This window comes from Rattus norvegicus, chromosome 3, assembly GCF_021556685.1.
Source record: "Rattus norvegicus strain SHRSP/BbbUtx chromosome 3, alternate assembly SHRSP_T2T, whole genome shotgun sequence".
NCBI classification, from domain to species: Eukaryota; Metazoa; Chordata; class Mammalia; order Rodentia; family Muridae; genus Rattus; species Rattus norvegicus.
The window spans coordinates 98,145,046-98,161,553 of NC_141536.1; the positions used below are offsets into that span (position 1 = coordinate 98,145,046).

General features: G+C 37.6%; 1 protein-coding gene across 1 annotated transcript; it reads left to right on the forward strand.

The window, feature by feature from the left end:
• Positions 1-13,099: 13,099 nt before the first annotated feature.
• Or4f61b (olfactory receptor family 4 subfamily F member 61B) lies at positions 13,100-14,038 on the forward strand. The gene is given in 1 exon segment (NM_001000377.2): positions 13,100-14,038. A coding segment is annotated over 1 exon segment (939 nt).
• Positions 14,039-16,508: the final 2,470 nt, after the last annotated feature.

Below are 16,508 nucleotides of genomic sequence, written 5' to 3' on the forward strand. Positions count from 1 at the left end.
TCGGCTTGTTTCTCTTTTGTATAGAGGAAGGCAACTGATTTATTTGAGTTAATTTTATACCCAGCCACTTTGCTGAAGTTGTTTATCAGCTTTAGTAGTTCTCTGGTGGAACTTTTGGGATCACTTAAATATACTATCATATCATCTGCAAATAGTGATATTTTGACCTCTTCTTTTCCGATCTGTATCCCTTTGATCTCCTTTTGTTGTCTGATTGCTCTGGCTAGAACTTCAAGAACTATATTGAATAAGTAGGGAGAGAGTGGGCAGCCTTGTCTAGTCCCTGATTTTAGTGGGATTGCTTCAAGTTTCTCTCCATTTAGTTTAATGTTAGCAACTGGTTTGCTGTATATGGCTTTTACTATGTTTAGGTATGGGCCTTGAATTCCTATTCTTTCCAGGACTTTTATCATGAAGGGGTGTTGAATTTTGTCAAATGCTTTCTCAGCATCTAATGAAATGATCATGTGGTTCTGTTCTTTCAGTTTGTTTATATAATGGATCACGTTGATGGTTTTCCGTATATTAAACCATCCCTGCATGCCTGGGATGAAGCCTACTTGATCATGGTGGATGATTGTTTTGATGTGCTCTTGAATTCGGTTTGCCAGAATTTTATTGAGTATTTTTGCGTCGATATTCATAAGGGAAATTGGTCTGAAGTTCTCTTTCTTTGTTGTGTCTTTGTGTGGTTTAGGTATAAGAGTAATTGTAGATTCGTAGAAGGAATTCGGTAGGGCTCCATCTGTTTCAATTTTGTGGAATAGTTTGGATAATATTGGTATGAGGTCTTCTATGAAGGTTTGATAGAATTCTGCACTAAACCCATCTGGACCTGGGCTCTTTTTGGTTGGGAGACCTTTAATGACTGCTTCTATTTCCTTAGGAGTTATGGGGTTGTTTAACTGGTTTATCTGTTCCTGATTTAACTTTGATACCTGGTATCTGTCTAGGAAATTGTCCATTTCCTGAAGATTTTCAAATTTTGTTGAATATAGGTTTTTATAGTAAGATCTGATGATTTTTTGAATTTCCTCTGAATCTGTAGTTATGTCTCCCTTTTCATTTCTGATTTTGTTAATTTGGACGCACTCTCTGTGTCCTCTTGTTAGTCTGGCTAAGGGTTTATCTATCTTGTTGATTTTCTCAAAGAACCAACTTTTGGTCCTGTTGATTCTTTCTATGGTCCTTTTTGTTTCTACTTGGTTGATTTCAGCTCTGAGTTTGATTATTTCCTGCCTTCTACTCCTCCTGGGTGTATTTGCTTCTTTTTGTTCTAGAGCTTTTAGGTGTGCTGTCAAGCTGCTGACATATGCTCTTTCCTGTTTCTTTCTGCAGGCACTCAGCGCTATGAGTTTTCCTCTTAGCACAGCTTTCATTGTGTCCCATAAGTTTGAGTATGTTGTATCTTCATTTTCATTAAATTCTAAAAAGTTTTTAATTTCTTTCTTTATTTCTTCCTTGACCAGGTTATCATTGAGTAGAGCATTGTTCAATTTCCACGTATATGTGGGCATTCTTCCCTTATTGTTATTGAAGACCAGTTTTAGGCCGTGGTGGTCCGATAGCACGCATGGGATTATTTCTATCTTTCTGTACCTGTTGAGGCCCGTTTTTTGACCAATTATATGGTCAATTTTGGAGAAAGTACCATGAGGAGCTGAGAAGAAGGTATATCCTTTTGCTTTAGGATAGAATGTTCTATAAATATCCGTTAAGTCCATTTGGCTCATGACTTCTCTTAGTCTGTCGACATCACTGTTTAATTTCTGTTTCCATGATCTGTCCATTGATGAGAGTGGGGTGTTGAAATCTCCCACTATTATTGTGTGAGGTGCAATGTGTGTTTTGAGCTTTAGTAAGGTTTCTTTTACGTATGTAGGTTCCCTTGTCTTTGGGGCATAGATATTTAGGATTGAGAGTTCATCTTGATGGATATTTCCTTTGATGAATATGTAGTGTCCTTCCTTATGTTTTTGATGAATTTTAGTTGAAAATTGATTTTATTTGATATTAGAATGGCTACTCCAGCTTGCTTCTTCCGACCATTTGCTTGGAAAGTTGTTTTCCAGCCTTTCACTCTGAGGTAGTGTCTGTCTTTGTCTCTGAGGTGTGTTTCCTGTAGGCAGCAGAATGCAGGGTCCTCGTTGCGTATCCAGTTTGTTAATCTATGTCTTTTTATTGTGGAGTTGAGGCCATTGCTGTTGAGAGATATTAAGGAATAGTGATTATTGCTTCCTGTTATATTCATATTTGGATATGAGGTTATGTTTGTGTGCTTTTCTTCTCTTTGTTTTGTTGCCAAGACGATTAGTTTCTGGCTTCTTCTAGGGTATAGCTTGTCTCCTTATGTTGTGCTTTACCATTTATTATCCTTTGTAGTGCTGGATTTGTAGAAAGATATTGTGTAAATTTGGTTTTGTCATGGAATATCTTGGTTTCTCCATCTATGTTAATTGAGAGTTTTGCAGGATACAGTAACCTGGGCTGGCAGTTGTGTTCTCTTAGGGTCTGTATGACATCTGTCCAGGATCTTCTGGCTTTCATAGTTTCTGGCGAGAAGTCTGGTGTGATTCTGATAGGTCTGCCTTTATATGTTACTTGACCTTTTTCCCTTACTGCTTTTAATATTCTTTCTTTATTTTGTGCGTTTGGTGTTTTGACTATTATGTGACGGGAGGTGTTTCTTTTCTGGTCCAATCTATTTGGAGTTCTGTAGGCTTCTTGTATGCTTATGGGTATCTCTTATTTTAGGTTAGGGAAGTTTTCTTCTATGATTTTGTTGAAGATATTTACTGGTCCTTTGAGCTGAGAGTCTTCACTCTCTTCTATACCTATTATTCTTAGGTTTGATCTTCTCATTGAGTCCTGGATTTCCTGTATGTTTTGGACCAGTAGCTTTTTCCGCTTTACATTATCTTTGCCTGTTGAGTCGATGATTTCTATGGAATCTTCTGCTTCTGAGATTCTCTCTTCTATCTCTTGTATTCTGTTGGTGATGCTTTTACCTACGGCTCCTTGTCTCTTCCTTTGGTTTTCTATATCCAGGGTTGTTTCCATGTGTTCCTTCTTGATTGCTTCTATTTCCATTTTTAATTCCTTCAATTGTTTGATTGTGTTTTCCTGGAATTCTTTCATGGATTTTTGTGAGTCCTCTTTATAAGCTTCTACTTGTTTATTTATGTTTTCCTGGAATTCTTCCAGGGATTTTTGTGATTCCTCTCTGAAGGCTTCTACTTGTTTATTTATGTTTTCCTTTGTTTCTCTAAGGGAGTTCTTCATGTCTTTCTTGAAGTCATCCAGCACCATGATCGGATATGATTTTGAAACTAGATCTTGCTTTTCTGGTGTGTTTGGATATTCACTGTTTGCTTTGGTGGGAGAATTGGCCTCCGATGATGCCATGTAGTCTTGGTTTCTGTTGCTTGGGTTCCTGTGCTTGCCTCTTGCCATCAGAATATCTCTAGTGTTACTTTGTTCTGCTATTTCTGACAGTGGCTAGACTGTCATATAAGCCTGTGTGTCAGGAGTGCTATAGACCGGTTTTCCTGTTTTCTTTCAGCCAGTTATGGGGACAGAGTGTTCTGCTTTCGGGCATGTAGTTTTTCCTATATACAGGTCTTCAGCTGTTCCTGTGGGCCTGTGTCCTGAGTTCACCAGGCAGGTCGCTTGGAGCTGGAAGGTTTGTCTTACCTGTGGTCCCCAAGGCTCAAGTTTGCTCGTGGGGTATTGCTTATGAGCTCTCTGTGGGGGCAGCAACCAGGAAGATCTGTTCCACCCTTTCCGTGAGCTTCCGTGCACCAGGGTTCCAGATGGCGTTTGCTGTTTTCCTCTGGAGTCAGAGATGTGGGCAGAGTGTAGTCTGTTCTGGTTTCCCAGGTGTGTCTGCCTCTCTGAAGGTTTATCTCTCCCTCCCCCTGGATTTGGGTGCAGAGGACTGTTTATCTGGTCGGTCCCTTCAGGTTCTGGAGGTGTCTCAGACGCAGCGGATTTCCTGCTCCTGTGCCCTTATCCAAGGGAACCCAGAGGCCGTATACAGTTTCCTCTTGGGCCAGGGATGTGGGCAGAGGTGGTCAGTGTTGGTGGTCTCTTCCGCTCTGCAGTCTCAGGAGTGCCCACCAGTGTGGGCGGTGAGCTCTCTCTCCCATGGGGTTTGGGAGCAGTGAGCTGGAGGCAGGGAGTGTGAGATTGAGACTCCTTCTAAAAACCGGAAGTGTCCGATCCTAGAGGAATTTTGCCTCTGTGTGTCCCAAGGCCACCAACCAGGTCGCTTGCAGTAGGAAAGTTGGTCTTACCTGCGGTCCCGAGGCTCAAGTTTTCTTGTGGGATGTTGCTTATCGGAAAAAAATTTTATTATTCTTACATCTGATAGAGCGCTAATATCCAATATATACAAGGAATTGAAGAAGTTAGATTCTAGAGGATCAAATAACCCTAATTAAAAATGTGTACGGAACTAAACAAAGAATGAGGAAACTCGAATGATTGAGAAGCACCCCAAGAAATGTTCAAAATCCTTAGTCATAAGGGAAATTCAAATCAAAACAACCCTGAGATTTCACCTCACACCAGTCAGAATTGCTAAGAGCAAAAGCTCATGTGACAAGAGATGCTGGCGAGGATGTGGAGAAAGAGGAACAGTCCTTCATTTTTGGTGGGATTGCAAACTCATAGACCACTCTGGAAATCTGTCTGGATGTTCCTCAAAAAATTGGACATAGTACTACCTGGGGACCTAGGTATACCACTCCTAGGCATACATCCAAAAGATGTACCAACATGTAATATGAACACATGCTCCCCTATGATCATAACAGCCTCATTTATAATAGCCAGAAGCTGGAAAGAAACCAGATGTCCTGTAGAGTAATGGATACAGAAAATGTGGTACATTTACACAATGGAATACAATTCAGCTATTAAAAACATTGACTTCATGAAATTCTTAGGCAAATGCGTCCAGTCCAAAAACTACAAATATCATTCTGAATGAGGTAATCCAATCATAAAAGAAGACACATGGTATATAGTCACTGATAAGTAGTTATTAGACAAATAACTTGGAATATCCACAGTATATCTCATGCACTACATGAAGCTCAAGTGGAAGGAAGACCAAAGAGAAGATCGGTCAGAGGGGGGAACAACATAATCAAGGGAAGTAGAGGGTGGGAGGGACTTGGGGGGATAAAGGAAGGGGCAGGGAAAACGAGGGAGCAGAATCATTTATGGGAGGAGATGGAGGAGATGAACAGAGGGTAAGTAAATTGAACAGAGGTGTGCAGCAATGGGGGATTGTGAACTGGTGGTAGCAACCTGGAGGTCGCAGATGCCAGGAAAGCAACAGCCTCCAATGACCCCCAGGGATGACATTAGCTGAAACACTCCACAAAGGGGAGGCAGAACCTGTCAAGACCATATCCAGAGGTTAGGCATGGCTCCCCGGTTGAGGGATGGGGCCATCTATCCATTTCCAAAACTTTAAACCAGAGTTGCTACTGCCTAACAGAAATGCAGGTACAAAAAGTGTAGCAGAGACTGAAGGAAAGGCCATCCAAAGAGTGCCCCACCTGGGGATCCTTCCCACATGCCTGACACCAAACCCAGACAGTATTGCTGATGTCAAGAATTGTTTGCTGACAGGAGCCTCATGCAGCTGTCTCCTGAGAGGTTCGGCCAGAGGTTGACAAATATAGAGGTGGATCCTCGAATCCAGCCATCAGACTGATCACAGGGACACAATGGAGGAGTTAGGGTAAGGACTGAAGGAGCTGAAAGGGCACTATCTGGCATCGGTGGGAAGGGAGGCTCTTGGTCGTGTGAAGGCTTGATGACCCAGTGTAGAGGAATGCTTGGGCCACGGTGAGGTGGAAGTAGGTGGGTGAGCACCCTCATAGAAATGGGGAAAGGGGACAGAATAGGGGTTTTGCAAAGGGAAAACAGGGAAGGGGATAATATGTGAAATGTAAATAAGTAAAATATCCAATCTAAAAGAGTTAAAAATAATAACAAATATACTAAAATGATTAAATGACTATAGTCAGGATTTGTATTAATTATCTATTTTAGGTACTAATTACAATGCAAAGTTATCAATATTTATAACAAAATAGTACAATGATATAAAACTTCCATCTTTCTTTTAATGTTTTTCACTAAACTTGAAATCTTTTAGTTGCACTGGACAAAACAAATAGTTCTCCAGGGAGAAAATCTGTCCTATGAGCACATTTAAAACTATCTAGTGTGTCAGAATCTTTTGCTCACAGGTCCCTTGAGGTTTGACTGCTTAGCTTCATATATTTTATGTTAGGTTATTATTAAGTATTTTAGGCTAAAGAAACCAGGAAACCAGTCTGTGAAGATACTTTCTCTTTATGCAGGTAAAATGTACAGAGATGTTTGAACAACCAGAAGCATGGCTTTATTTGCAGATATTCTTGTTTTGAAAATGCTATGACAATGGATTTTACTGTAAATGCTTGTGTTTGTGTAAAGGGAAAATAGATTATCATGCTGAAAATGTAATTTAATAGCACAGAAAAATAACTATGAAATTATTCGATATATAGGAGAAAGTAAATTGGATTTGGTTTTGAGCTAGAATAACATTGTATCAAAAAATATGAAAGACACTGGAAAACATAAAGTACCTTTGTAACACTGAGTATATTCTAGGTGTAATTTTCCAATATTTAGTCATTTTGTAATATGATGTAGATAATATGAAAACAGAATAATACAAATCAAAATTCAGATTTATTTTTCACATTTTCTCCTGTTTTAAAAAGTCTTATTCATTTTTGTTTTGTACATTTGATTTTTTTGCTTGCATGTACGTATGTACAATTCTTTTAAGAAGCTGCCCAGGATTCCAGAAGAATGCATTGGATCCACTCGATCTGGAGTTACAGAAGGACATGAGCTGTCACAAGGTTGCTGATAAGCCAAATCTGTTCCCTCTGTAGGAGCAGCAAGCTTTCAAGCTATTTCTCCAACTCCAGCTCCTATGGTGTATGCACTAATTTCATTTCTGAATGGTAAGTAATCAGTTAAAATTTTTTCTTAGGGGGACAGAACATGATAATGAGAATCAGAATAATTAACTGCTTTTTAAAAAATGATTTCAAAAGCTATAAGATTCCTTTGTTTCATTCTTGCTCATTAGTAGTTATTTAAAAGGACGTTGGGTTACTTATATTTTCCTCAATAATAAATAAAAACAGGGGCTGTAATTAAATAGAAGAGTTTGAATTATTCTGAATATAAAGCAGGTTTCATGACAAATTGAGAATTAAAATACAGTTTGTTTTGAGGGACTAATAAACTTATATTAATCAAAACAGGAGAAAACATGCACAGGTGATGTTTCTGATGGGTGCTTTGCTCAAACCTAAATGATTGTAGGGTACTGAACTTATAACTCTGTATTAGGAATTTCATTAACAAATATTTCCTTTAAGAAGTAGATTTTAGAAATCTGTCCTGGAGGATTCTCCTATGACAGAATTAGGACTACATAAATGTTCAAACGAGGGGGACTACTCACGACACAAGTCAAAGCCTGGCCTTTTGCATTGTGGGTATTCGAATAGTTGTAAATGAATATAAATTATATGAAGAACAAAAATGATTTTAATATCCAACCAAGTATTAGAGAAGATGATTTAAAATATCCTGTTCTGTGGGTATTCCTCTGTGGGCGTTTGTGGCTTTTAGGTAACTCAACACCAGATGTCTACATGGTCTTCCTTTGAACTTATTTTTAGATACTACTCTGTGCCAAATGAATCTTATTCTATCAGGTGTCAAATTTTATCTGTCTCTAAATTCTATAATATTTTGTATAATTACAAGTCCTCTGTTCTAAATTCAAAAACTTCATGGGGTTTTATGACAGTGGTGAACAGTGGCTGTCCTAAAGGCAAATTCACAGTGGATACAGGTTCACTGGCAATGCCTCCTATGGCTTTTACATTTGAAAGATGCTTGAAGCACCGTGATTGGTTATTACTATGCAGTTTTAAAAGTATTGTCAAAAGGCAAAGAGAATTGAATAAATTGTCTTTTACTTAAACTTTTCTCCTCCACAAGGCATACTTTTCAAATTTTGTTGTTTTTAAATTTTCCATTTATCATCATTGTCTTGTTCTTTGCTTTAATTATTGTTCGACATCTGTTTTCCATGTCACTTTAAAACTCTGCACAGTTTCTTTTTTGTCTTTAAAATTATAATCACGTATTTTTTAGGTGTATTTGAAATAACCAAACCAAATCTTTCCCTATGTTTCAGCAAATGTTTATATACATGATGGAGTGTTAAGATCGATTACACAAGGTACAGCTGTAGTCCTTAAATCTGTTGGAGTTGTGTCTAGTTGAGAAGGAACATTTAGTGAGTTACATTTAGTTAATTATAAGCATTAAGGAGACACATAATTTTCTTTGAGAAAAATATATTTAAATTACATTGACAGTATACTCTAATTACTAAGTAACATGAACACTATACTTTATCATTGAATAGACGCTAGTTAATATATTTTAAAAATCTCCTTTGAAGGGGACAGTTAGTATATTTTGAAAGGTCTTTCAGAAATAAAATTTCATGCTCTCTGTTTCCCTTTTTCATATATTTATTTATTTTATGTATTCATGAAATAAATTCACAGTATCATGGAAAAAGTGAATAAAACATTAATATCAATATTTATTAATTATCACATAGAATGTGAATACCTATATACTGAATGTGTGGTTTTGAATACTTGTTATGTTCAAAATGTAATGAAAACTCAATATTTACATTTATGCAATAGATTAATGAACTATATATATCTATTAAATTGCTAGTGGCTGAACAATGGGTTTATTTTGTTTTTCTGTATTGAAAGCCCATCTTTTGTCCATGGTGCTGTTTATTCTCTAATGACGAATAACCTAAAACACAGTGTGATAAATTCTTTATTTCAGATTTGAACAAATTGCCTTCTACTACAGCATGGCTGCCTTCAGAGGATTAAATTTTCTGCTCATGAGGTGAGCTTTCCAAGGTAGTGATTCTGACCTATGCATCATGTTTTATAGACAAATACTTCGCTAGAATGTGAAATTGTGAAATTAGACATCGAATTGTTTCAATACTGAGGGCAATCACTCTAATCCACCAATATTATATGGACTCGAGCATGACATGAGTGCCGCAGGCTTTACTGTGTGGTCTGTATTTTAAAAGTCTATGGGCATAATAACCACTGTTTTTCTGTTTTGGTTTCATATAGGAACAATTAACAAGTAAATATTTTTGGTGCGCAGCATGATTATATAATGTATTAATCTATATATAATACATAGCAATGTATATGAAGTTACATGACATATATTACACACATAATAAACTAATGAACAGTTAGCTCACATACTTATTATGTGTGAGAACATTGATAATAGCCTCTCAGCGATTTCTAAGCATGCAACTTACTATTATCGTTGTCCCTAATCACCATGATACCATATCTCCAGAAAGCAACCACCATGTCAGTGAAACTTTTGGATTTTTTTTTCTTATTTTCAGTCAACACTAAATGTTCAATTGTGAATATGTTTTTTTCTACCTTTATTTCTTTTTTTCTCCATCTTTCTTAAATTGGGCATTTCTTATTTACATTTCAACTGTTATTACCTTTCCCAGTTTCCAGGCCAAATCCCCCTAACCCCTCCCGCTCCCCTTCTATATGGGTGTTCCCCTCCCTGTCCTCCCCCCATTACCTCCCTCCCCCCAATAATCACATTCACTGGGGGTTCAGTCTTGGTAGGACCAAGGGCTTCCCCTTCCACTGGTGATCTTACTAGGCTATTCACTGCTACCTATGAGGTTGAAGCCCAGGGTCAGTCCATGTATAGTCTTTGGGTAGTGGCTTAGTCTCTGGAAGCTCTGGTTGGTTGGCATTGTTATTCATATGGGGTCTCAAGCCCCTTCAAACTCTTTCAGTCCTTTCTCTGATTCCTTCAATGGGGGTTCCGTTCTCAGTTCAGTGGTTTGCTTCTGGAAGTCGCCCATGTATTTGCCATATTCTGGATGTGTCTTTCAAGAGAGAACTACATCTGGTTCCTGTCAGCCTGCACTACTTTGCTTCATCCATCTTACCTAGTTTGGTGGATATATATGTATGGGCCACATGTGGGCCAGGATCTGAATGGGTGTTCCTTTTGCCTCTGTTCTAAACTTTGCCTCCCTATTCGCTCCCAAGGGTATTCTTGACCCCTTTTAATGAAGAAGTGAAGCATTTGCATTTTGGTCATCCTTCTTGAGTTTCATGTGTTCTGTGCACCTAGGGTAATTTGAGCATTTGGAATAATATCCACTTATCAAAGTGCATACCATGTGTGTTTTTCTGTGATTGGGTTACCTCACTCAGGATGATACTTTCCAGTTAAATCCATTTGTCCATGAATTTCATAAAGTCATTGTTTTTACAGCTGAGTAGTATTCCATTGTGTAGATGTACCACATTTTCTGTATCCATTCCTTTGTTGAAGGGCATCTGGGTTCTTTCCATCTTCTGGCTATTATAAATAAGGCTGCTATGAACGTAGTGCAGCATGTGTCTTTGTTATATGTTTGACCATATTTTGGTATATGCCCAAGAGAGATATAGCTGGGTCCTCAGGTAGTTCATTTTTCTGAGGAGCCTCCAGACTGATTTCCAGAATGGTTGTACCAGTCTGCAATCCCACCAAAAAAGGAGGAGTGTTCATCTTTCTGCATATCCTCGGCAGCATCTGCTGTCTCCAGAGTTTTCGATTTTAGCCATTCTAACTGGTGTGAGGTGGAATCTCAGGGTTGTTTTGATTTGCATTTCCCTGATGACTAAAGATGTTGAACATTTCTTTAGGTGCTTCTCAGCCATATGGCATTCTTCAGCTGTGAATTCTTTGTTTAGCTCTGAACCCCATTTTTTAATAGGGTTATTTGTCTCCCTGCAGTCTAACTTTGGGAGTTCTTTGCATATTTTGGATATGAGCCCTCTATCAGTTGTAGGATTGGTAAATATCTTTTCCCAATCTGTTGGTTGCTGTTTTGTCCTAACAACAGTGTCCTTTGCTTACAGAAGCTTTGCAGTTTTATGAGATCCCATTTGTCGATTCTTGATCTTAGAGCATAAGCCAATGGTGTTTTGTTCAGGAAATTTTTTCCAGTGCCCATGTGTTCGAGATGCTTCCCCACTTTTTCTTCTATTAGTTTGAGTGTATCTGGTTTAATGTGGAGGTCCTCAATCCATTTGATCTTAAGCATTGTACAGGGTGATAAGAATGGATGGATCTGCATTCTTCTACATACTGACCCCCAGTTGAACCTGCACCATTTGCTGAAAATGCTATCTTTTTACCGTTGGATGGTTTTGGCTCCTTTGTCAAGTATCAGTTGACCACAGGTGTTTGGGTTTATTTCTGGGTCTTCAATTGTATTCCATTGGTCTATCTGTCTGTCTCTGTACCAATACCGTACAGTTTTCATCACTATTGCTCTGTAATACTCCTTGAGTTCAGGGATTGTGATTCCCCTGGAAACGACACCCTTCATAATAGACCCAAATAATATAAAATACCTCGATGTGACTTTCACCACATAAGTGAAACATCTGTATGATAAGAACTTCAAGCCTCTGAAGAAAGAAATTGAAGAAGACCTCAGAAGAAGGAAAGATCTCCCATGCTCATGGATTGGCAGGATTAATATAGTAAAAATGGCCATTTTACCAAAAGCAATCTACAGATTTAATGCAATCCCCATCAAAATTCCAATTCAATTCTTCAGAGAGTTAGAAAGAAGAATTTGCAAATTCATCTGGAACAACAAAAATCCCAGGATAGCTAAAACTATCCTTAACAATAAAAGGACGTCCGGAGGAATCACTATCCTTGGAATTTTTTTTAACAACCATCATCTTCTTGCTTCATGCCCACTCCCCACATCATTTTTGCCTTTTCCACCATCATATTATTTGCTTTTATAAGTCTGATTTCTTCAGATTTCATTTGTATAGAATATCTTTCAGAATTTGTCTTTTTGTGTCTCCATTGCATTTAGCGTAATGACTCCAAGCTTCATGAATGTTATTATGAGATATAAAATTCCCTTTGTTTTAAAGGCTATGGAATAGTCACCTGTGTGTATACTTGTGTGTGTGTTTGTGTGTGTGTGTGTTTGTGTGTGTGTGTGTGTGCATTTGTGTTCATAGTCCACTCATCCATAAAGGAGCAGTTAGGATGTTTCACTATTGGTTTCTATAAATGATGTTTCAATGATCATGGACCACTGCAGGGTCATTTCCTCTGGATGATCAACTCCCAAAATGATATTGATTAATAATTCTCTTTCTCAGTTGTTTGCCTATTTCTATATATCTATGTTTTCTGTATCTTTCTGTTCCCCACTCAATTTCTCCAGTTTCAATCTTTCTTTTCTCTGTATAATTGTTCCTATTACTCCATTTTCTGTTTGTTTCTCTCCCCTTCCTTCCTTCCTTGCTTCCTTCCTTCCTTCCTTCCTTCCTTTGGTTGACAAGAATGAAATCTAGGGCCTTATATGTTGAAAGATAGTGGTTATATACCAAGTCTTTATTTTAAAATTATTATGGAGATGGCTATATGCTTTCTTAAATGAATGTACTTATGTTCTCAACTCTGTCCAAGCTTCTCTTTTCAAAGACACAAACCAAACCTTTCTTTTTTCAACCTTTCATGAAAGCTCTTTTAACAAGATAAAATGGTATTTCAGAGTGTTTATACTTTGCAGTCCCCTGATAAGTAACATGTAAGCACTTGCTCCTATATCTATTCATCTTTAGGATAAAGGTTTATTGATCAATCAAAAAAGATTTTCATAAACTCAAGTTCTACCTTTTTGTGAGCTATTTTTTTTTCTTTTCTTTTTTTCAGAGCTGGGGATCGAATCCAGGGCCTTGTGCTTTCTAGGCAAGCGCTCTACCACTGAGCTAAATTCCCAACCCCTTTTTTTGTGAGCTATTAATACGATTGTCATAACTTATAGTTTTTTTGTACTGTGGTCCTTCAGGTGGCACTGAAAACAACAGAAATGGAAGGAACAAATCACTCTGTTGTGTCAGAATTTATGTTTGTGGGACTCACCAACTCCTGGAAGATGGAAATACTTCTCTTTGTGTTTGCTTCAGTGTTTTACATGGCTAGCATGATGGGAAACTCCCTCATCATTTTCACTGTGGCTTCTCATCCTCACTTACATTCTCCCATGTACTTTCTGTTGGCCAATCTCTCCTTCATTGACTTAGGTGTTTCCTGTGTCACTTGTCCCAAGATGATTTATGACCTATTCAGAAAGCAAAAAGTCATCTCCTTTAACGGTTGCATCACTCAAATCTTTTTCATCCATGTCATTGGCGGTGTGGAGGTGGTGCTGCTCATAGGCATGGCATATGATAGATATGTAGCCATTTGTAAGCCTCTCCATTATTTGACCATTATGAATGCAAAAATGTGCATTTTCATCTTAGTGGCTGCCTGGATGGTTGGCCTTATGCATTCTCTGGTACAATTTGTTTATATAGTAAATTTACCATTCTGTGGACCAAATATTTTGGACAGCTTTTACTGTGACCTTCCTCGGTTCATCAGACTTGCTTGTGTAGATACTAACCAATTAGAATTAATGGTTTCAGCCAACAGTGGCTTCATCTCTGTAGGCTCCTTTTTCATACTGGTCATATCTTATATTGTCATAATAGTCACTGTTCAGAAACATTCCTCAAGTGGTTCCTCCAAAGCTTTGTCCACACTTTCTGCTCACATCTCTGTTGTGATCCTGTTCTTTGGTCCTTTGATATTTGTCTATACATGGCCTTCGCCCTCCACACACTTGGATAAATATCTGGCTATATTTGACGCAGTTGGTACTCCTTTTCTGAACCCTGTGATCTACACACTGAGGAATCAAGATATGAAGATGGCTATGAAAAGAGTATGCAGACAGCTATTAAAATATGGGAAGATCTCCTAAATGACTGCGGTATGAACATTCATCATTGAATACAGTGCATTGTTGATCAAATTCAGTGACAATTACTTTCCCTGATAGGATTTGTTTACCTATACTGATATTTCGGTGACTTTTGTGTTCTATCAGGAGAGATTTAAATTTGTCCTAACAATAGGGAATAAAGTTTATATTTATGAACAAAGATTATAATATTTCAGAATTTAATTCACAGAGAATACTTTTTTGTGAAGTAAACTTTTAATTGTATGAAAGACGGAAAAGTTCTTTAAAGCCTAAAAATCAAAGAGAAACATATCTCTATTTCCATTTTTGTCTCTATCTGTCCCTCTGTTAACATAAATTTCTCACATGCAGGACTTACTGGAAGCACTTCACAGAGAATATATAAATTGACATTCAACTGGGTCATATTTTCTATTTTCTGTACATTGTATTCACGCTAGCCAGTCTTTTGATAGTCTATGTGGTTATTCAAAGTCCTTAGAATCTGCAACCATACACACTTGATACACACAAATAAAGCTGTCTAGTTAACATTATGACAGTCAAATTTACTTATGTTTTTCTTAATTCTTTACTGTTTTTCTCATATTATTTTTCTTTTTATATTTCTATGTCAGAATTCAGTCATCAAAATATTTGCATGTCATTATAGAGAAACAAATGAAACTATAGCAATTTTTAATCAGTTGGCACAGTATATGTACCTGAGCACCTCATACATATATTACATATACTAACTCATCCTGATACTGTGGAAGAGAAATAGTGCTGTAGTTCTGCTTTCTTCACCACATCCTCTTTTAATTCTCCCATTTTCAAGCTAGTTGCAAGGGTGTCATTATGATTATAGTCACCATGCTAGCCATCAACTGCACCACTGGAATTGGAGGCACCGAGAGGCAAAGTATTAACTATCCTTGGTCTCCATCTCATGTCTATTTTTCCTTATGGAATTCTAGTGCCTCTAGCTTTGCATCCAGAGTGAGGTTACCACCTCCCTGGGGCAGTTTTGTGTATTGAAAATTATATCAATCTAGTTCTTGTGAGCAATAATTTATTATATATCATTCATACTTTTCTACTTCACAGATTCAACAATGAGTGAGATAGACTCTTAAATGTCTGCTAGCTTAATAATATATGGGTTCATAGAGTGTGCCATTTAAGTACTTACCCAAAGTCTTGTTTGACTAGGGTATATATTTTAGACCAAATGAATCATAAGACAGAATTCATTTGTCTACAGATTTGTGACATGGGAAATAACTGACTTTATCCGGCTAGTCACATAATTTCCTCATTTACAATGGGAATTATAGCACAACACTCCAGGGTTATGTGCTCTCCAATAGAAGATAAATAAAGTCCATGATAACCTGCAGAAATAGCTGGGTACTCTCGTATTTACACCTGTTATTGTCTCATCCTGTTAAGGAATTTGGCTGTTGATTATAGAAATCCTCAGAGTCCTTTAGGTATAATAATACTCTTGCTGGTTCTGGCTCTTTATAATTTTTTTATCCTTATAAATCTCAAACTATTACATAATTTCTTCAGTTGATTGTCTTGTTTTACTCCTTAGAGCAGTTCGTCTTCTTGCCTGGACCCTGAGTAAAGTCTCCTAATACTTATAGAACAGTGAAAGAAAGTGAGCTCATACACATTTATAAAGGCAAATACATTTATTATAAATGCCAAGCCAAAGAAAAACCTAGGAAAGTGCATACTGTATGATGCTCTCTGAAGAAATATGGGCAGAGACTTTGAACTGAGGGCCACAATAAAAAGGTGTTTGATTTTTATTTGTGATGTAGTTTTGAAATGAGAATAGGAGAGCAAGAAAACAAGGCCTTCTAAAGACAGCTGGACTGATACACATATGAATTTACAAGACTATGGCAGCATGCACAGTGCCTACAAATGGTCTGGGCCAGGTGGAGTCCTAGCACTGAGAGGGCCAATGGGTGCAAGCTCTCATCCCTAAGCCAGAAGCTGCCTTTAGTTGATAACTCCTCACAAATGAACAGTTAGTTTTCTCTAAGAGAGTCTCAGTGGCTACATAAGCCACTTCTAAGGCCAGATCTCATGCTTAGCAGAAAATTGCCAACATGAAATGAATTCAATGGCAATTTTGGTGGTTCCTTGTCTCATAATGTTTGTCAGAGCTTTTCTGATTGTCTGCTTTTAAATAATATGTTATAGTTCATGTGTGTGTGTGTGTATGTGTGTGTGCATGTGTGTGTGCATGCATGTCTGTGTGTATGTGTTTGTGTGTGTGTGTGTGTGTGTGTGTGTGTGTGTGTGTGTGTGCATGTGCATTAGTTTCTGGTTTAGTGTTTCAATGGAAATTATGTGTGAGTGAATATGTGTGTCTCTGTTTATTATGTAATTTTGGCTCTTTTTCTGCTTGTTTCTTTTTTGTTTTTGCATATTATCACAATATGCTTGTTTGTGTTCTAATGAGAGG